The sequence below is a fragment of the Uloborus diversus genome, chromosome 4 (assembly GCF_026930045.1).
Source record: "Uloborus diversus isolate 005 chromosome 4, Udiv.v.3.1, whole genome shotgun sequence".
In the NCBI taxonomy this organism is placed as follows: domain Eukaryota; kingdom Metazoa; phylum Arthropoda; class Arachnida; order Araneae; family Uloboridae; genus Uloborus; species Uloborus diversus.
In genome coordinates, this window is record NC_072734.1 from 113,935,292 (window position 1) to 113,958,739 (window position 23,448).

The window sequence follows — 23,448 nt, forward strand, 5'->3', positions numbered from 1 at the left end:
TCATTGTTATTTTTTCTTCCGCTCTTCTTTTCTTCATTTAATTATTTTTTTTCCACTCTAGTTGTTGTAAATGTATTGTGTTTTCTATTTTTTCCAAGAAGTTGCAAAATTTAGCAAAAGTATTACTTGGGAGTGTAAGCAGATTGTTTACTCCACATAAACACACAAAAAAACAAAAATGTTTTTCTACGCTACTGTGCTAGTTACTAAACTAGACTAACATAAGTCACATTTTACTACTTTTCGAGAGAGCATAAAAACGTTTGTCTACTGTGTACGTACGTTGGGATTCCACTTTTATAACTCTGGTAAAAAAATAAAAAGCCTTTTTTTTTCTGAAACAAAATTACGGTGTTACGTCTTGATGCGGAATAGGTTCCCATTCATATTGTTGGACGACCATCAATGAGATATAAAGGCATACATCCGGTTTACAGCTAGAAATGGACGCATCTATTAGTTTTCAGGGATGTTACTTTTTTAGAATAAAAAGGAGCTCCAACACTGAAATAATGCCCTCATGCTAATCATTTATAATTTATAGTTTCGTATTATGGTAGGCTTTGACGGACATAAGTACATCCCTTTTACCGCGTGTTTCATTGTTGGTGACGTCAGAGCGTTACTGGATCAGATATTTTGGCTATTATATATTGCGTAAGAATTGTCTTCAAATGATATCAAGCTTCGAGAGGGGAGGGAGTTCGTGAAGTTGTAATTTTGTGACAAGGAAGAGGGAGGGAGGGGGTAACAAAAAGTCTGACCTTTTTTTTTTTTATTTTTATTTTTTTATTTTTTTTTATAGAAGATGATTATGAAAAGTAGCATGACATGTGACAAAAGGAGGGAGGGGGTATGGTGAAGTTTGACACTTTGTGACAGAGAAGAGGGGGTGCCAAAAATGTTGGAAAAAGTGTGACAGCATTTATATGGGCAGCCTTTTAGCTATTTACAACAACAACACATTCATAAAACATTTGTGATTGCTATTCATCTTGTTATGGTGTTTTTCACGACTTGGACTTCATGTTAAATAATTTTTTTTTAAAAATAGAGAATAAAAAATAATTATATAACGTTAATTTGCACAAATTTTCAGAAAACTACAGACACGTGTTTTAAGGTTATAAGGAACCCCCTTTACCCTGCAAAGGAAGTGAGCTTATGGATGATATAAAATCTTTTTAAACTAATCACTAGAAAGTAATTAGTAGTAAAGTAGAGAGTATATGTAATATTAGTTCAACAACAGAATCTAAGGATATATTACTAGAATCAAGAATTCTGAAGTTTATGTCCAAAAGTGTTCCCCACACGTAACAGGTAAACTTCATTAAAAAATACCAATTAAAAAATAAATTAAAAAACTCTCGATAATCCGCGGTCTTTCAAATTTTCCATAAAAAAAAAACAATTTAGGGGTGAGATTAACTGAATGTAGGTAACTGCACTAATTTTAACTAAGCAAGGGAAAGTTATATTTTTAGACAATCTCGTATCTCTTTCTTTCGTTTCTCTTCCAATAGGCTTCCAATTGAAACCTGGCTATTTGAAACGTGATTTTTAGACATGCACTACTTTCTGATTTTTATACGGACACTAGGGTAACGTCACCAGTAACAGACAAGAGTCTAGTAAAAGACAGTCGTAAGTTTGGATTTAAATAATAAGAATTTTAGGCGGGTAAAACTGATGTTGCTGTGGCCCATGAATACGGTGCAACCATCTTGTGTTTATCAGAGTAAATTTTATGAGCCAGGTGGTATTTGCATGGCAGTGGTGGAAGGTTATGAACAGCTACCACGAGGTCTTCCGGTGTTTCTTGTTCATTTGAATTCAGTAAGATTTCAGATATAAAAATAAAGAACTCTTGCCTACTTTTAAGAGAAAAGGGGAATTCTGTCCATTGCTTATCTTTTCCTCGTCCTATCTGTTACTGGGTATCATCAGAATTGTCCGTGTCTGTTACTGGGAGTCGGACCTTTTCTCGAAATTGAGTAAATAAAAATAGAATTAACTAATTCAGTGGATTCAGAAGCAGCCAAACGTTAGATGAGATGTAGTTGCATGAGAGAAAAATAGTTTTAAAAGTCTAAATCTACTAAAAGGCTCAGAAAATTGAGTTAACTTGAGGGCGATGTCTTAAGCATGTCTGTTACTCGTGCCGTTACCCTACTTGCCGATAAATGAGTAAATATTCCAGTTTTACTCGAAAAATTTTTCCCTCTTTACCCTTATAGGATTTTTTTGTAAACTTGCGAGATCTATTTCAGTCAATCTTTTGCCCGATCAGCTCACGTATGCGTGTGATCCCTTTTCAATATTGAGCAATCATTGTTTAACTTTTACGTACAGCTTTTTAGCTATAGACTTAATATGCGCGACTATTACCGATTTTCTTTTTGCATGAACTAGTAACAACTATTCTGCCGTGAGCAGGTAAAGGGCAGTAACTGCAAATTTTTAATTTTTAATTTTTTGGCATTTTTGTCATCTATTGTACGTTATCTTTATAGTACAAGCTCGCTTATTTAGTTTCCGCTGAAAAAAAGGCGCGAAAAAGACGTCTAATTTCAACTTTCCCCTATTGTTAGTATTGAATCAAAAACGCGTTTCTTCAAATATCTCGAAAACTCTTTTCTGCAGATACTGCCGTTTACCTGCACACGGCAGTCTTGTACAGAGTTTCCATGGTGTTCGCTAGTTTGTGGTTACCGTAGAGTTTACAGTAGATGGCCAAGAGTTTGTGAAATTTTTTTAGTGGTTACCTCAAAATCTGTTCAAATTGAAAACGAGAGCGAGGATACAGCCTAATCAGTTTTTAGAAAATCATAATTTATTTTGTTCGATGCGAAAGGTAATAGGTATTTTTTATTTATTTTTTCTTATTTCTTTTAAGGCTTTTCTTTTCCTTTTCTCTTCACTAGCGCTGCGCCGCTCTTTGACTGTAAAAACCATTCAGAAACGTTCTTGGAAAATAATGCAGCTGATGTGCCCAATTTCTGCCACTAACATATCTTGTAAAGAACAATGATGTTTTCCGCTAAAAATTCAGTAACTTTCCTGAAATATCTTGGAAGTCTCTTGAAGAACTCAGAAATCTTCCCGTTGTAGCATCCCCGCCAGTCGCGTTTCTGGAACTTTCAAAGTAAATAAAGGAAGACAAATTATAATAGTTTGGCACCTTCGGATTTATCATGAAAGTTCCAACAGCAGTGTTTTATACAAGACCAACGCTGAGACAGAATTACAAATAAGACACAAAAATGTAACTCGCCTGCAATTCTTGCAAAACTACGGAATCCATAAACTTATTCGCTCCCTTTGGAAGCTTAATCAGTCTGCACGGGCCATAATCGAACTAAAGTCCATACATTTAATATATACGTCCAGTTACTCTTTAAACTGGGAGCTAAAAATATTTTTCACAGCAGGGAGAAATCTGTATTCGTGGAACTTGTAGCAATTCAGGAAACGTTTCGACAGTAATACTTGATTTTCTCAGGAAATCGATAAAATCCTTTGAAATCCCGAAGCATTGCATGGAATTAATCATTAACGTTTCGGAATTTTTTAGTGTTATTCTATCGAAAGTTTCTATAGATACAGTTTGTGGTTTCTTAAAAACTTTATACATATTGCTGAAAAAGATTCAAAATATTTTAAATGTGTATAAAGATAAAATACACTTTTTGACAAATCGAAGATTACTTTGAGGGATTTCCGATACCTTGGAGACAAAATAGAAGTTTTGCAAATGCCGGTATTTTCTGAAAGCTCCCTCCGATCTTTAGTTTTTAAGAACTGTCTAGACCAAGACGGCGCTGCTAGACAGTGTTATAAATAAAACGATCTAGCAGCCCTGAGAACAAATAAAACTTGTATCAGTTTTTCTAATGTATTTATCCGGCTTTCACCTGTGACTTTTACTTGCCTGAAATAATAATCTCTACGATTTCTTTCAAGTTTTATTTTCCTACTTTCAACGATAAATGTTTTAGCTTTGACTGGAATACTTTAGAAAATAGCTGTTTTAAGTAATTCGTGTTAGTTCAAAATTTTACCGCCTATTCAAAAAATCTTTTTGTTAACTGCAGAAAAAGCGAAGAAGGAGTTTAAGACATTTGAAACTTAAAGACGGTAGAATGTACTACAATTGTTTGTATATTCATATCAGCTAAATCAGCAAAAGATATTTACAATGTTAAAAATTTGAATTATTTTTTAACCAAAAATACACTTAATAATACGAGAAAAACTTCTCCACCTTAAAGTTTTATTGAACCTACTGAGAAAACGCAATATCATCCTTCATGTATTTGGCTAAGGAGTTTTAATGACTTTAATATCCTGTTATGTAAAGACACTTTATGGGCTTTAAGTTTTTTGCGGAATCTTTTTTAAAGCGTTTCAAAAATAAGTTGAAAAAAATGTTTCTTTTCCTTCACTTTTGACATCGTTAAAGTGCTTTAAGCAGAAATAAATGAAGAATTTATTATAAAATACGCTTTTTACGACAGAAAGTTATTAATTTCTCTGTGCGCTTCAATTAGATTTTATCGATCAAGATGACAATAATGAAGACTAGGTAATGAAGTAATTTAAATTTTTATTAATTCCTTTTTTCAAGTTAGATCATTGTAACCAAGTAATAGAAAAAACCGAAGAAAAGGATTCGTTAAAAAAATTTAAGCAATATAATAGATAAAGAATTAACTTTCTATGGCAATCAAAGCGAAATAAAAACTTATTTTCAATGTTTTTACAGACGAAAAGTTTGTCAGATGGAACGGCCGTTGGTTGAATAACAGCCTCCGACTCAAAACTTAATGTTGTTCAAATTTTAATGAACGTTTTCAAGAACTGCAGCCCTTATTTAGGAACTGCTTTCATTAATCCATGGATGAGTTAGGTAATAACTGTTGTCCTTATTCTAATGGTGATTTTTCTGAACTGTTGTCTTGGTTCTAATAAGGTTATTTTTAACATTACAAGTCACTCAGAATTTTTGCTACAACAAAATGAAATTGCGGTTATGTATATAAGTGCATCAAGTGGTCAGTGAAACATCATTATGTTTACGGGCAACGCTGTGACACGAGCAATTACTTCATAAAACGATGTCATAGCTGCAAGACGGTAACTGTATTTAATACACCAAAACATTAGTACTTTTGCCCTTCCAAAGTGGTTAGAGTGACAGTAGTTTTTTTTTTTTCTGGAGGTTTTTTTTTTTTGAGTAATCACGATTGCTAATTGTTCTCATTTGATTGTTTTTGGCGTGCTATGATTTTATTTCCCCCCCGCTTCCCTCTGCCAGCACCACCGTCGAAGGACCTCACGATGCTGCTCCTCTAACGAAAACCGTCTACAGGTTGCATTCATATCCTACACGCATGCATACACACACGCATGTCTACACACACACACACTCATACACACATACACATATACCCTCACACACATCCGCACATATACACACACATACCCACACACTCATGCCTGCACACAGACACAAACACACGCCTATACACACACACGCCTGCACACAGACACAAACACACAGCTACACACACACTCACACACAAACCCACACACACGCCTGCACACAGACGTAAACACACACTTACACACACACTCACACACAAACGTAAACACACACCTACACACACACTCACACACAAACGTAAACACACACCTACACACACACTCACACACACATATATCCACACACACACGTGCCTGCACGTACGCAAAAAAACACGTGATTTCGAAAAACATAATTTGAATTCAAGATGTCAAAATTCAAATTATTTTTTTTTCTTTTTTTTTGTAATAATTATTACAAGTAATTAATTCAAACCGTATACATGCTAGTTTGGTTACAGGAAAAAATATTTTTGAGGAAAATGAAGTAGTATTTAAATCACGAAGTAAGTAGCAAAGATTTTACTTCTAATTTAAAAAAAACTAAAATGCACTTACTTAATTTACATAACAATTTGGAAACTACACAGAACGATTAATAAGTAGACGTTCCTGTTATCATCTTACCATGAAAATAGAGAAATAGTGGAGGGTGGGCTAAAGCGGGTAGGTAAACGAAGAACGATCGAAAATTTTAGTTTTTGACTTTTTATCATAACAATTTCGATTTTATTTAATAGAAGGGATCTTGAACTTCAAAATACAATGTGGTTCTTGAAACATTTCAAACCCAATATTATTTTACACATTAAAACACTCGAAAAACCCGCTTTGCCCAACCAAGGGGCCAAAACGGGTATGTCGTTTATGTTAAGCGGGTAAGCTTAACTAATTGTGATTGTTACATTTATAAGTTAAATATGCAGTAATAAATGATTAAACCAATTGACTACTAGCTAACTGCCATCGGAAAAAATAATAATAAACTTATACTTATATCGAATTTAAATTAAAAATCTAAGTCCACGCATTTGTTTATAAAACATAAAGAAATAGTTGATTAAATCAATAGTCTAGCAAATTTCCATCATAAAAAAACACTTTTTATGTTATACTTATCCTATTTGAAAAGAAAATCTAAGTAAGCAAATTTGCCAATAAAACATATGGAAATCGGGTATACTAGCTTTGCCCTGCCCACTTTGCCCGAAAGCACGTTTTGTATTTCAATAATTACAACCTTAAATTAATAATTAAAAAAAATGGAAGTGACCATCATAGTTTATAGGTGAATGGTGTCAGAATAACGTAATATTATTGACAATAAAAAAAGGAGCAGATATGTGCATCACATGACTTCCTTTTACTCCAATTTAATGTCATTTTCTCATTATTGGCAGTTTTTATATGATTCAATAATTTACTCTCTAAATATCACCAACAATGGCCAAATTGAAACTAGATTAAAAAAAAAAAAAAAAATTAATCGCCAAATTTGTCGCCAAGTTGGCGACAAAACTTGACGACCAAAAGACTGGCGATATATCGCCAAGTGTTCGCCAAAATATAATACCACTTGAGTTTACATCGAAATTAACAATGATTTCCCCTCGAAAAGGGGCAAAAGACCCCCTTTGGAGCATACGAATGCATCCAAAAAGGAAGGTGCACAACTAGACCCCACTTGGAGTCTATATGCCAAATTTCAACTTTCTAGGACATTCCGTTCTTGAGTTATGCGACATACATACACACATACGCACATACACACATACGTACATACAGACGTCACGAGAAAAACTTGTTGTAATTAACTCGGGGATCGTCAAAATGGAAATTTCAGGTGTCTGCACGTTCCTAGGCACATATCCACATGTGGTCGGGTTGAAAAAAAAAACTCAGTATTCATTTGGGAGTGAGCAAAATGGAAGTTAAGGCCGATTTTTGGGTGAAATTTTTTTCGCGAATACAATACTTCCTTTTTTGTAAAAGGAAGTAATAAGCTGGTCTTCGACTAATTACAAGTTACATACCTTCAGATTTTTTATAGAAATGTATATTTTTTTGTATTTTAATTCTGGTTACGTCGTGCTCTTCGCCGCTGCTTCGCTGGGACTGATTGAAACTCGTTGGTATTCGGGTAAACACGACATACGTATGCATCGCCGCTCGCACACCATTACCCGCTTTGAACGACATACCCGCTTCGGGCAACCTTCCCCTATCTTTTGGGTTACAATCCATGCTTATTTCAATGAGATCTCTTTCAATGAAATGAATGTCAAATATATTCTAAAGTCCACTGCAAAGAGAATCTAAAAAAATAGGTTTCAAATAAAACCGATTTAACGAATGATAGCGAATTATTTCATGTAGAACAAATCAGAAGAAAGCCAACGGCAACGTTCAAACAAGTCTTATCGATATTGATTTAAAAGTAAAAAAAATCAATTCCCAAAATTAAACAACTTCTGAATAATGAATTATCAAAAGCAGCTAGTCCATTTTTTCCCTAACCAGACTGGAGGTATGCTTTGAAAAAATAATTTATCGCAAATAATATTTATGGAAAAAAAAAGAAAAAGAAAAACAAAATCTATGCAGCAGCCAATATAAATTATGCTATATTTCAAATTATTCTTTTCCTTTTTGTTTCGTGAAGCGTTAGAACATTTTTATACTCTTTATTCCCTTCTTCTGAATTCACTAAAGTTTATAAAATGTACTTTTTCTCTTTCGTAAAGCCTTAGTTTAGCCCTTTTTTTTTTCATGATAGAGAAAATTGTAAAATATTATATTACATTTTAATATCTTATTTCCACAAAAAAAGTGTGGAACTTTTTTAAATAGTTGGCAGTTTACTATAATGATATAAGATCATAATTTCGAACGATTTTCATTCAATTGAGTATCGTGCCTACCATCAAGTTTATTTTTGAATGCAAGATATTGGCTAATACAGAAATATTTCCAGAATGGCAAATTAATAAAAAAAATAATAACAATGTTGTTTAATTTTTACAATTTTGTGTTTTGAGTTTATATGTTTAAAAAAATTTCTTAAATAGGACGGGAAGATAATTAAAACAGTTTGGGAAAATAAGTCGTGACATTTATAAAGAAAAAAGTAAGGTGAGTGCGCCAAATGAGCCCATGAAGACTATAAAGGCCCATTTTTACTTTCTTTTACAAACGAGCTGATGTGTGCATCACATGACTTCCTTTTACTCCAATTTAATGTCATTTCCCCAATATTCGCTATTTTAATGTGATTCAATTGTTTACTCTCTAAATATCACCAACAGTGGCCAAATGGAAACCAAACTAAAAAAAAAAAAAAATCCGCCAAATTTGTCGCTAAGTTGGCGACAAAACTTGGCGACCAAAAGACTGGCGATATATCGCCAAGTGTCCGACAAATTATAACACCACTTGAGTTTACATCGAAATTAACGATGATTTCCCCCCAAAAAGGGGCAAAAGACCCCCTTAGGAACATCCGAATGCAACAGGTCCCACTAGGAATCTACATACCAAATTTCAACTTTCTAGGACATACCGTTTTTAAGTTATGCGAGATACATACACACATACACACATACATACGTACACACAGACGTCACGAGAAAATTCGTAGTAATTACCTCTGGGGTCGTCAAAATGGATATTTCGGGTGTCTGTAGGTTCTTAGGCACTAATCCACGTCTGGTCGGGTCGGGAAAAACCTCAACATTCGTTCGGGGGTGAGAAAAATGGAAATTAAGGCTGATTTTTTAGTGAAAATTTTTTCACGAATACAATACTTTTTTTTTGTAAAAGGAAGTAAAAAGGAAATATTGTATTTGCGAAAAAAATTTCACTAAAAAATCGGCCTCGATTTTCATTTTGGTCACCCCCGAATGGATTGCGAGTTTTATTTTTCGACTCGAACACACGTGGATAAATGCCTAAGAAAGTATAGACACGCGAAATATCCATTTTGAAGATTACCGAGTTAATTACAACGAGTTTTCTCGTGACGTCTGTATGTACGTATGTGCGGATGTATGTGCGTATGTGCGTATGTATCTCACATAATTCAAGAACGGCATGTCCTAGAAAGTTGAAATTTGGACGTAGACTCCTAGGGGAGTCTAATTGGGCACTTGTCTTTTTAGTTGCATTCGGGTGTTTCTAAAGGGGGTTTTTACCCCTTTTTGGGGGGAAATCATTGTTAATTTCGATGTAAACTCAAGTGGTGTTATAATTTGGCGGACACTTGGCGATATATTGCCAGTCTTTTGGTCGCCAAGTTTTCTCGCCAACTTGGTGACAAATTTGGAAAATATTTTTTAAAATTTGGTTTTAAATTGGCCACTGTTGGTTATATTTAGAGAGAGAACTATTGAATCACATTAAAATTGCCAATAATGGGGAAATGACATGGAGTAAAATGAAGTCGTGTGATTTACACATCAGCTAATTTGAAATAGGATAGCAAAAATTCTCTAGAACGAAATTTTATCGCCATCAAAAAAGCCTAATTTGATAAGGCGTTATTAAGAAGCAACTGGATATCTACAGGCAAACGTGTAGCAACAATTATTACAAAAGAGTCCTGTCAAAATTACTTGATCTAATTTTACAGTAAATTTTGTTTCTTCGGGGTTCACTGTAGTTTACTAGCATAAAAAAGTTGTTCATTGTTGTGAAAGTCTAACTTATGTAGGTGACGAATTCAAAAAGAAAAGTGTCATTGTGTACCATAATCTTTCCCAGCAATTCGACAATCATAGAAAAATAGATTGTAGCCCCTAAGGCCGATAAAGAGTCCTAATAAGGCCAATTATTGGCATTATTGGTCATATTAGGACACCGGAGTTCTTATTAAGATACCGAAGGATCGGCTGGAGATTATGATGTTGTGCTGCATAAAGTGCACAAACTATGCCCCGTAGTAACAAAAAAAAAAAACTGATGTGTGCATCGCATGACTTCCTTTTACTCCAATTTAATGTCATTTCCTCATTATTCGCTATTTTAATGTGATTTAATTGTTTATTCTCTAAATATCACCGACAGTGGCCAAATTGAAACCAAATTAAAAAAAAAAAAACAATCCGCCAAATTTGTCGCCAAGTTGAGGACTAGCGATAGATCGCCAAGTGTCCGACAAATTATAACACCACTTGAGTTTACATCGAAATTAACGATGATTTCCCCGCAAAAAAGGGCAAAGAGTTAGGCGAGATACATACACACATACGCACATACATACGTACATACAGACGTCACGAGAAAATTCGTTGTAATTAACTCTGGGGTCGCCAAAATGCATATTTCGGGTGTCTGTAGGTTCTTAGGCACTAATCCACGTCTGGTCGGGTCGAAAAAAAAAACCTCAACATTCGTTCGGGGGTGAGAAAAATGGAAATTAAGGCTGATTTTGGAGTGAAAATTTTTTCGCTAATACAATACCTTTTTTTTTTGTAAAAGGAAGTAAAAAGAAGAAAATAAGGACTTGTCAATACCCCGAATGAGACGATTGAACTTTCTCCATCCCATTGAAGTAAATAAGAAAATTTTCATAATATTTCTGAGTTTATCAAATGCTGTGTTTTTATATTGACAGTAAAGAATTTTTTTTTTTTTTTTTTCATTTTGACAGTACTTTCTAGCGTTTTTGTTTTTTCTTTTTTTCTTCAAAGTTCGCCTTATTGGGAACCCGCGTTCACTAATAAGATAAAATTATCGTTCTTCGTACGTTAAAACAGCTGAAAGACATCATTGAAACTTAAACTGTCGCTAGAATTTTCTTTTTCCATTATTTATTAATTAATTAATTAATTTATTTTTTGAGTCATGCGATGGATGTGCTAAATTTGGGGCCAATTGTATCATAAATGAGTGAAATACTAGGTCATGAACCTTAGGATGGCCTTATTTGGTGCACATACCATCTAAATAAATGATTTGAATATCATGGCTAAAAAAATTCTTTGCTAGCCGTAAAAAGTGAAATCTTTCAGCCCTTCTTACGGGAAGCATAGATACTATTTTTTACATTACTATTTTTACTTCCTTTTACAAAAAAGGAAGTATTGTATTCGCGAAAAAAATTTCACTCAAAAATCGAACTTAATTTCCATTTTGCTTACCCCCGAATGAATGTTGAGTTTTTTTTTTTTTTTTTTGACTCGACCACACGTGGAGACCACACGCCTAAGAACGTATAGACACGCGAAATATACATTTTGACGATTGTTGAGTTAGTTACAACGAGTTTTCTCGTGACGTCTGTATGTTTGTATGTGCGTATGTATGTCACATAACTCAAGAACGGTATGTCCTAGAAAGTTGAAATTTAGTACGTATACTTCTAGTGGGGTCTAGTTGTGCACCTTTTCTTTTGGTTGCATTCGGGTGTTTCTAAGGGGGTCTTTTGCCCCTTTTTGAGGGAAAATCATTATTAATTTCGATGTAAACTCAAGTGGTGTTACAATTTAACGGACACTTGGCGATATATCGCCAGTCTTTCGGTCGCCAAGTTTTGTCGCCAACTTGGGAACAAATTTGGCGATTTTTTTAAAAATCAGGTTTTAATTTGGCCAATGTTGGTGATATTTAGAGAGTAAACTATTGAATCACATTAAAATTACCAATAATGGGAAAATGACATTAAATTGGAGTAAAAGGAAGTCATGTGAGGCCCACATCAGCTCGTTTACAAATAACAAGGCAGAAAATAAAGCTTCTCCAGCCTAAACGCAACCAAGACCATGGTCGCAAACGCCGCATGCACTAATCCAGTATCAAAGGTTGCGTTCGACGAACCTCACCGGTCGACCTATGAGTAACCGTTACTAACCACAGCGTTCTATCATCAATCGGTTACCATTTTAAGCTGTTGATTGGTTGACTGAAGCACGTAATCATTGGCTGTCACGTGATCGGTTAACCGGTAGCTACCGGTTGAGCTCGCCGAACGCAAGCATAATACGGGAAAAGAGGTAATGTTTACAAGCAATGGACAGTTTAGAAATCAAGTAGAACTTAGCTATGTGCATCTTTCTACCTATACACCCTTCTGTGTTTGAATTTGTCTTTCGTATCTGCACGCGGGAGAGGGGTATATAAAAGACTTAACATTTTAATTTGTTGTACTTCGTCTTTTCTTCTAGTTTAGCTTATAATGTGTAAAAAATAATGAGACGAACTTTTGAAAAAAGAAAACATTTATTTCACTCAAGATTCATTAATTGTAACCTGTACATAAAAACGTTAAGCTTTGACAAACAAACGCGACATATATGTAATGCTTCATGCAACATAAACTTTACTAAATAAAAGCTTTTTCAATATTTTTCAAATGTTACAACAATTAGTCACAACAATCTTTACACAATAGTAAATGAAGCATGCAAAAAGTACACTTTTCGCAGGACGACAGAAAATCACAATTGGCACCTTGATTTAGATACTTTTTTTTTTTTTTTGTTATTCCGAATACCTAGCGTTCATCAATTCCCTTAAAACATAAAATGTTTTGTGCATAAAAAGAAAAAAAAAACATTTGTTTCAACCTAAACTCCGAAAAAAAAAATTTGAACAAGGAAAAAAATGAACAAAGGCTGCCTTGTTAAAATGTTGGTGAAAATGTCAAAAATGATTTTTTCGCTTAATTGATAGTGAAATTATATATATCATAAAAGAAAAGAAGACATTGGGATGAAGATGTATGTCTTAGTCGTTCTGACCGTTTGTTTGACGATTGGTCTACCTGCCGCCTTCCCGCTAATAACTCTTGAAGAAAAAGTCTAATTCCAACAAACCATTCATTTCCTCGTACATTATTTCATTTCTCGCTTTAAATAATACTTGTTTAATTTTAAGTCTAGAAAAAAATGAGGCCTAGATCCTGGAAAAATAAAATCAATTTGTGATGGAAAAAATTATAGTTAACAAGCTAAAATCAAATGATCAAAAACATTCTTTCATTAACTTACTAGTAAGTCTATTCATTATTTCCGTGGAAAATGTTGATGAAAATAAGTCCTATCAATGTTTTTATCAGCTTAGGAGTGATTAGTTTCCTGCGCGCAAGATATCTCAGTCCCATTGAAATGATGAAAATAGACAGCGTCTTCTCTCTTCCTAATCTTACGATTTCTTCTAAGTGTTATTATCACAGAACTGTCAACTCTCCAAAAACTACTGTCGTTCAAAAATAAAGTGGACATCAGAGACATACGTTTCCCGTTGGGACGGTGATGAAAAGCTTCAAAATACGAGTTTTGATAAACAAAGAATAATGTTTTACGCATTGCCCGTAGTTAAAAACACGTAACAAAAATATTGTTTTTTAAGAATAAAAGTGAAAAAAAAAGTTGAAGTTAATGAGTCAACCTCGAATGAACAGGGACCACCATTCATTATTTTCGAGACAAAAGCTGATGAGGATAAGTTCTATCAATGTCTGTATCAGCATACGCGCTATTAGACTCTAGCGCAGAGGACCGTTCTGTACCATTTAAATGATGCAGATAGACAGCCTCCTCTCTGCTTTTCCTGGTGGCTTGACTCCTTCTAAGAGTCATCATCATAGAATTGTCGACTCTTGAAGAACTGCTGTTGTTCAAAATTGATGTGGACTTTGAAGATCTGGATTTCCTGGAGGGACGTAGATGGAATGCGCCGTATATCAGGGGGTTTAGCATAGCTGTTGAACTTCCAAAGAAGAAGATTGCCGCTTGCAAGTCCTGGCTTAGCTGCTCGTCAGGCTCGAGGAATATAAAGATAATCATCGTGACGTAGTATGGGGTCCAGCAGACTACAAACGTGAGGACAATCACCACTGTGATCATCAGAGATTTAATTTTTGCCTTGTGGAGGATCTTTTGGCGAGCGTTGTCAATCGCCGAACGAGAGAGCCTCTCTGAAAACATCTTCTCTTGGCCTAGAAGAGAAAAAAGAGCATTAAAGAGTAAAGTAAGCATAAATTTAAGCACTATTAGTTTATTAAATTACTAATGATTTTCTCAGAGTGCATTTGATTTTGATTTTTGTAAACGTTTGACGTTTAAAACCCCATTCTTATTTTTATCAACTGACGAATTTGATAATACTATGATCAGTTGCGATGATATATTTAATTTTATGGTTTTATGTGCTGAGCATGGCTTTTAGAAATAAAACACTTATTTCTGTAAGTGGTATCACAAACAAACTATTACGTTAAAATATTTGTTTTGCTATGCTTTGTAATAGCTTAAATAGGTTTGACTTGAGTACTTTTACAGCATTTTTTGTTTTCAACACTAAACATTTGGAACTCTTTAGGTATTATTATGGGTATCATAATAATAGTTTAGGAGTTCCTTTCTTTTAGTGCTCTTTTGTTTGTGCTGATATGTTGTTTCAGTCTTATGTCATTATGTTTGACTGTAATAATTAAATCTGTTAAAAACAAATAAACAAAAGCATAAAAAAGATTTCGTTGACATTGATTTTGTGCAAAGACTTAAGGGTGAAAAAATATCTTGTGTCCCTCTACTGAAAATATATTCCACTATTTCATTTTTTCCGTGTGTTATTAACAACAGATCATCTAAATCAATGTAATAAAAATTGACAGAACTTGTAAAATATTATTAAGTATATTAGTACCTTGAAATATCGATTTTGTCAGGAAAGAAATATGTTTGATTTTGCGTTAAAAGGATTAGTAGTGAAAATAAAAACAGAAGCATAATTTAGTTTATTTCACGCTAGAGGCTTTTAAGAAAATAAGGATTTTTATAGTTTAGAACATCTACATGAAATTATGAAGGTTAAAAAAACAAAACGATATTTTAATGACTGTTCTTAAAATCTACAAACTAGTCATTTTTTTTCATATCCTGTCAGTATTTATTTATTAATTTTCAAGAAGCATACAAATTAATATGGACGGACTTAAAAGCTTTTTTGGCTTTATTAATAATAATTTTTGCCCATAGTAACACGATCAGATTTGTCGCTAAAATTTGTACTAGGGTGATCCGCCAGTAATTCACCACTCGGTCACCAAAATGTAAAAAAACAAGAATAAGTAATTAATACATATCCTTTATATCATTAGTAGAACAAGCTTCTAGTTTCCCATGAAATTATCTCTTATATTGTTAAGTTGTAACTAAGTTTCGATTGGAGGTTAGGAGAGAACACTTACAAAGTTATCTGGGAAATGTCAAGAAATTCACTTTTACTACTAGAGACGTTGTGAGATGAAATGTTTAATCGTATTGCTTGAGATTAAATTTAATGCACCAGGTTTATTTATTGTGACATACAGATCAACTATGCTTGTTTAAAGCAAAATCCTTATATATCTATATAATTGCAAATGATCGAGTAACACTCCTGACGTCAGCAACAACGAAACTCGCTCCACGTCATGACCACTTGATAATAAAGGGTGTCCCAAAATTAACGCAAGATTTAAATTTGCCAACATTTTTTCCATAAATTGTTGGCAGCCATGAAAAAAGAACCATTTGACAGTTGAGTGTTTAGGGTTAGTAAAAATGGGGTGTTATTGTACCATACAGCTCGAGAGAGTGAAACATTTCAATTACTGCATAAGGCATTTCCTGGTCGCCTACTCTCTCATTTCGGTGATCAGAATTGGCACCCTAGATCGTGTGATTTAACATTTTTAAATTTCTTCTTATGGGGTTATTTGAATTCAAAGGTCTATGTCAACAAGTCCACAACCACCCGTGCATTACCGTGTTGCGATACCGAGCGCCAATAACAGTAACTGCTTGACCAGCCTCAACTTTCATTATTTTTGAAACAATTGTTCAATAATGAAAGTGCGTTATTGTATCGTATAACGCTCCATTTTTAATTACCTTAAACTCTCAGCTGCCAAATTGTTCTTTTTTCAGGGTTGCCAACCATTTATTGCAAAAATGGCGGCAAATTCAAATCTTGCGTTAATTTTGGGACACCCTTTATTTTTTTGTAATGTTTGACAAGCAGGGAAATGCTTCATTTTGACGTGACGGAACTGGATCCGAAATCTAATTTGTTTTGCTAGTAAGACTGTTATTTTAGGAGAATGAAGAATCGAAAAAGTGGTCCTTATTTGAGGATTTTTCCAGATTTTTGCTTGAAGCGATCTTAGTAAAAACCACCATGTTTACATGTGCCCCGTGTTCACATGAGCCCAATTTCACCCTACTTGTACATAGATTTTATTCTGTGATGAGGAGAAGAAATGAAAAGGTATATCATTTGACAAGAAGTTTCGCACCTGAGATAATAGGTTTTGGGTTTTTTGGTAAAACAGTCTACTAACAGAGGTCAATTCTTGTAAGTGGGAGGAAATTAGGAGAAACATTCCACCATCGAAACAATTAGCGAAAAATGAATAATTGGACATGGTTTTTTCCAGGGAAAAGTATTATGCATAAAGCTCCTCCTCTTTATTTTTTTTCTACCTCTTAATTTTATAAAAGTGCATCTCTGAATTGCTCGAAGACTAAAGCAGACAGAAAAATTTAATTGCCCTTTCCGTGTGGCATGATCCGTATGGCGTCCTGGGTTATTGTACCATTGGTTACGCTGAAGAAATACAAAATAATCATCTCATTTTCAACAAAAATACTAAAAAATGGTACAAAAATATAAGAAGTCGCTTTTAAAGAACTAAATGAGTCTTTTTTCTCGTCCATCAGTATCAATTTAATGACATGATCAACACTTCAAATTGTTTCGTGTGTTTCTATTCTGTACTTGAAAAGAGTCATTAAAAAACACAGGAACTTTACATTAAAAAGGATAGCTGAAGCAATTCCAAAAGTTATGCCAAATGTGTTTCCTCAAATTTTTAGGCAGTTCATTTCAGGAGAACTTAACAAAGACATTTACACATAGGATCTGAAGCCGTAATCTCGCTTCTCACTCACTTCGATTCACTTCCTCTCTAATTCTCTTCAATGTCTCTAATTTCACTTCGATCTCTCTGATTCTCTTCAATTTCTCTAATTTACTTCGATCTTTTTTATTCTCTTCGATCTCTCTAATTCACTTCGATCTCTCTGATTCACTTTGATCTCCCTAATTCACTTCACTCGGCATGAATTTGCACCTCAATTATTTTGATAACAAAAACTTTGATATCTGTTCCCCTGAAAGGCCCATATGGGTCTGTTAAGGAAAGTTCAACAAGTTCCCCGCCAGCTCAGTCAATTCCAGCCGAGGACTGCAGTTTCGTGCTTATTAGCACTCATCAGCCCGGCATAGGAGTGACTGAGCAGGAGGCGGAAAACCTCTTAAGGAAGCCTAGAGTGCCAAACAAACTGGTAGCTAATTCATAATTAGTAATGCCAAGACGAGTGACCGAAACAATGGTTCGGTTCGACTCGAATATTGCAGGCAAGGCAAGGTATATTCAGTATATTTCATGTATTTCTGCCTTAGCCCTGGCTATAGGGCGGTAACTTACTGAATAGTGAACTAATTACTCAAGTAAAACAGTTTTGCATGGTGAATAATTGTGCACATAACTTTCTCTAAAAAGAGTATATCAAAATAAGTTTTAATGTAATGTAAAATTTAATATCATTAAAAAGTAAGCAAAATGTTCGTATGAAGATAACTTACATTTCATATTTCATGCAAAATTAGGATTCAGTATTTTTTGATAATTTCATTTACATTTGGCCACGGCATTTCAAGAACCATTAGTGGTACCAATGGTGGGTTCAAACATCTGGGGCCTCGATACATTATGTTTTTGGGGTGTCTGTATGAATTATTCCAAGAAAGGGTTTGAGAAAACGATATTATTTATTAATAATTATCGCTACTAATTTTCCAACTATGAAGACACCAAATATCAGCCAGATGAAAGAACTTAATGCTAGCTGAGCTTTGCTAATGTGTGTAAAGTTAAAAAATAATATGACTGCTATTTATTCGTTTGACCTATATGTACTTTCGTACTGTTGAATATTACATAAAATAAAGCAAGTTCCTTTTTTTTCCCGCGTTCTATAGAGTTATATTTTCTGGTTGTTTGAATGATTTATATTTAATAATAATAAAAAAAATAATAATTATACAGAACAGTTTGAATAACAATGACTGTATAATAATTCTAACAACAACAATAGTTTAAATGCAGTCTTTTTCAGACTTATACTTTTGATTCGTTGGAGAAAAAAACACTATTTTATACCTTAAGTATAAAACTGTTTTCCTTTTACCACCTCAAAAGCACCTAGAGCGACTTCGCAGTAATGAAAAAAGAACGAGATTATCTGCTTCTACTGTGGATTTAGCTGCCGTTTGGAACCACCAAAAATGATCCATAAAAAATGTTATCTCGGTGTTCTCTGGGGTTATTTCGTTTTAGCGAATTACAAGAAGCTCGCCGTTAATTATACAAAAAGTAAAACAAAGCACTGCTTGCATTTTTCACTCGACCTACGTGTTTGGCTAATTATGACATAGAAGAACATTAAGTATTTTGTTAAGTAAAAAAATTCGTCTGTTTTTTTTTCCTTTCAATTTGCATTTTTCACGGAAGCTTCAAGATGGCGAAATCTTTATAACGATGAAAGTAAAGCAATTATGTTTTAATTGGCGCCTAAAAATATTTTTAATTGTACTCAAAAAAAAAAAAAAAGTGTCCAGCGTATGCTGCAGTTTAAAACATAAAATTAATTTTGGATTCAATTGTTATTAGATTAAATATTTTTAAGGTATAGATAAAAATAATTCGGAGTTTGAAAAAGCAGAATAAAAGTCTGCAGAAGGGCTTTATTTGCAATGTTACGAAACACTAACAAAACGTGAACAGAAATTGCTTAAACACGAGCTTTGAGTTTTTAAATGCAGATTTCTTTTTATTTGTTTGCTGACTTAATTTTATAAAATAACTTACAAAGGAAGTTTTCTCCTTCCAATAGGCAATCTTTAACAAAAATTTCGCAGCCAATATATTTTTTTAAAGTTTGTACTTGATGGACCAATTGCTCCCAAATTTGCCGAATTTCTTTGAAAATTTTAAATAAACATCTCAATATAGTTATATCACGGGACGCGAGAGCGTCCCGCCCCGCCAAGGAAACCAAACGTCAGCATTCAACAGAAGCGAATCTACCGCCAAAGACGAAAGAAAATAAAAGCGACCAAGAACAAGATTACACGACAGAACAAGTTGGGGTTTTTTTGGGTTTTTCACCCCTCTGTATCTCAGCCCCATGAAGACTCCCGTAGTTGATTTTTGATACATTTAATCTCTAGTGTCCCCCGACGCCGTAAACCAAAATACAATCCACTGGACCATCTGGAGGAGGAGGTATTAAAGTTATAAAATCGCTGTTCAAAACAGTTTTCGCTTTCTTTGACAGGGCTACAGCCCAGACGAAAAAAGGAATCAAGCTGAAACTTCGCACACACATTCCTTGTGCCCTACTGATGTGCCATTTGACCCCCCTCCCCTTCCCCTCTCGTTTTTACCCCCTAAATTGTACCTTCCCGGGGTTCTATCACAGCCCCCCGGGGGGCTACGGTAAAGATTTTTTGTATACATATTCTTGGGGGGCCATTGAGTACATATTCAAAAATTCAACCCCCAGGGGCATCATGGGCCAGAGTAATTGAAGTTTGAAAATCACTAATTTTCCCTAAATTCTTATGTACTTACTCTCAGCTCATAGGGTTTGTTTATCTCGGACTGCAATTGCAAGCTTAGAACAGATCTAACAGTTATTCCAAAGTTGTCTTAGGAAATGAAAATCAAACAAGACTAAAACATATCCAACAGTTGCAACTAGACGTTAAATCGCGGATATCACAAATTTACCACAGCGACTGCGCATGCGGGGGGCTCATTGGGCTTTCTGTTTTCAGATTCTATGTTGTTTGTTTATACTTAAGCAGAGAAACAAATTAATGAATGAGCTTAGAATGCTGTCTCCCCCTCCCCCAAAGTTTTGCCGATACGAAATTTCCTTCCCCCTGTTTTTCAGTTTTAATATATTTATGGAGGGAAGAAATTTTAAATGTCGGCACGAAACTGGGGTTAAACCATTACAATATTTTACGTGACAAATTATATGAAACTGTACGCATATGAATAGGGCACATATAACTTTTTAATTGAAAGCGAAAAATAGCACTTTTTTATTGGTTTGTTTATTTTCTAAATTAATGGATTTTTCACAAACAACACATAATGAATTGAAAATGTATGAAATACGTGTGTGGATATCCGTGCTTTGGAGTAACTTCTTAGCTGAAAAAAATTCTGCAATTTATTTAAGCAAGACTTTTAATGAGCTTACAGTCCGCGCGCAACATGCGCATTCGCTATGGCAAATTTGGCATATCCGCGATTTGACATCGTGTAAAGTTGTATAGATCTTCTGACACATTCAAATTTAAAATATTTAATGGCTTAATTTTTTTTTTTTTTTGCTTGGTGATAACATGCGTTATTTCGTTTTTTAAATGAACTTTTGAATGAACAAAACTAGGTATTAAACAAGACAAAGACTTCTATCAAGAAAAATATAAATCACCAAACAATTAAAATTATCCCATAAAACATAAAATAATCCACGATATAAGAAAAAATGTAATTAAACAAAAAGTGAAAAGCTAGATTAAAATGGCCCTCAAGCTGTAAAACATTTAAAGAAACCTTCATGAAAATGTTGAATAATCTGTCAAATAAAGAAACATTAATATAATTTATTGCGAAGTTGTAAAATATTCGAAAACAATATAATTTAAAATATAGTATTTTGTTATCCAAGAAGTTTTCTTTGCAACAGAGAAGATATAAGGATTGCAATGAAATTTAAACCGCCCAATTCTCGCAAAACGAACGTAGAATCTTAATAGTCAGAAAATAACTTGACGTTAAATTAGGCTAGCCTTTATTGTTCCTTAAAAACACAAAACAGCGTTTTTTCAATTGAAAATTTTCTGACTTGAAGTTCTCAATTCTAAAACTACAGACAAAGTAATAATATCAATGCAAAAGGATATGATATCTCATCAAAAACAACCCTGTTGTAAAAATTTCCCCGCAAGAAAACCTTTAACTTTTCCGCACAAAAAAGAAAACCTGCATCCTAAACCCAAAAACCCTCAGCCATAAAAAGCTATGATATCTAGTTTGCCCGCCAAGTATCTGCCAAACTATCATCGTCCCTCTTCTCCTTTTATATCACAGCTACTTCCATTAGAACCTCCTCCCACCTTCAGCTCCTCAGAAATATGGATATATCTTTTAAATTGTTTATCTTGTTTGGCGGGAAACTTTTCAAAGTGAAATGGTTGCTTGGTGAGCAAAAAGTTTCCCGCCAAACAAGATAAACAATTTAAAAGATCTATCCATATTTCTGAGGAGTTGAAGGTGGGAGGAGGTTCTAATGGAAGTAGCTGTGATGAAAAAGGAGAAGAGGGAGGATGATAGTTTGGCAGATACTTGGCGGGCAAACTAGATATCATAGCTTTTTATGGCTGAGGGTTTTTGGGTTTAGGATGCAGGTTTTCTTTTTTGGGCGGAAAAGTTAAAGGTTTTCTTGGCGGGGAATTTTTTACAACCTCTCTTTATAGAGTTTTTTCTTATCTTTTTCCAACAATTCCTTTGTTCAATAATCAATGCTACTACCGTACTTTTTGGAGACACTTTTTTTACGATTCATTTGTATATTTTACAAAATTTGAAGTTATTTGTTTACAGTAAATTCCCGATTATAAGTGAGTGGATTATCAGCGGTGCGGATAATCTGCGAGTGCCAGGAACAAAAACAAACGTCTGCGTTTTACAAAAAATCGTAAGTTTTAAAGTTTGCTGCTTTTATTTTCCACGTCTTTCAAACTAGTGAGGTATAGTTTCCCAAATAGGGTAAAGACCCCAGTAATTGGCACTTTAAGAGTTTGTCCTTAAACTCACCTCTGTTTTCAGTACTTAGAAAAAAAAACTCTTTTGCAAATATTTTTGTATCAGAGAGTGCACATCTGTGCATCGATTTGGTTCACTAAAATCAAAAATATTTGAATCGATACTTTTATAAAAATATGTATACAAAAAGTTACCAAAATCACCAGTAATTGGCACCTGATACCCCAGTGTATGACACCTTGTGATCCAGTAATTGGCACATGTTAATAGAACTGGAAAAATCACTTTAATTTTTACTTTTAAATTACATCAAATTTTATCATCATGAGAAACATGAGTAATGTTAATGTAAAGTAGGTAATCTTTACTAATAATAAAGCAGAAAGTCTCTCTGTCAGGATCTCTGTCTGCCAAGATCTCTCTCTGTCCGGATCTCTGTGACGCGCATAGCACCTAGAACGTTCGGCCGATTTTCATGAAATTTGGCACAAAGTTAGTTTGTAGCAGGGGTGTGCACCTCGAAGCGATTTTTCGAAAATTCGATGTGGTTCTTTTTCTATTCCAATTTTAAGAACAAAATTATCATTAGATGGACGAGTAAATTACGAAATTATCATAACGTGGAACCGTAACATGGGTACAAGTCAATTGGAGAGAAAATTCGCCACACAGGCGAACCAAAAGATCTTTTAATTTTTTTATTACAGGCAAAGCCGTGCGGGTACCACTAGTTTTACATAAATTAATGCTAAATCACTCTTCTTCATGTTGGAAAAGTATTTTAGAGAAATAAAAATATAAATTTGGAATGTTCAATGGAAAAGATATTGAAATTAATGCTGTTTCATCCTTTGATTTACAGTTTTGATTTTACGAATGCTACCAAGTTAGGTTTGCCCCAAGTATAGTTAAAAACTCATATAGCATACTTTTTTGCATAAGTTTTCCTCTTTTTTATTTATCAAATGCAACAAGTCGGTTTTCTTTCTCTTGAAAAACCACCCGCTGCAGGCGGCATTGAGATACCGTAGGCTTTGAACGGGGGTTAGCGAGCGAATCGGGCAGAGGACAGAGCCCCCAGTATAAAATTAATTACTGACTAACTTTCATTTGGATTTTTTTCTGGTGAA

The 23,448-nt window shown here is 34.1% G+C and overlaps 1 protein-coding gene across 1 annotated transcript in view; it reads right to left on the minus strand.

The window, feature by feature from the left end:
• Nucleotides 1–13,838: 13,838 nt before the first annotated feature.
• Nucleotides 13,839–23,448, minus strand: part of LOC129220772 (gonadotropin-releasing hormone receptor-like) — a 114,144-nt gene continuing 104,534 nt past the window's right edge. Inside the window, exon 3 of the mRNA XM_054855200.1 lies at nucleotides 13,839–14,362. Within this exon, the coding sequence (XP_054711175.1) occupies nucleotides 13,839–14,362 (524 nt within the window). The remainder of the gene's footprint in view (nucleotides 14,363–23,448) is intronic.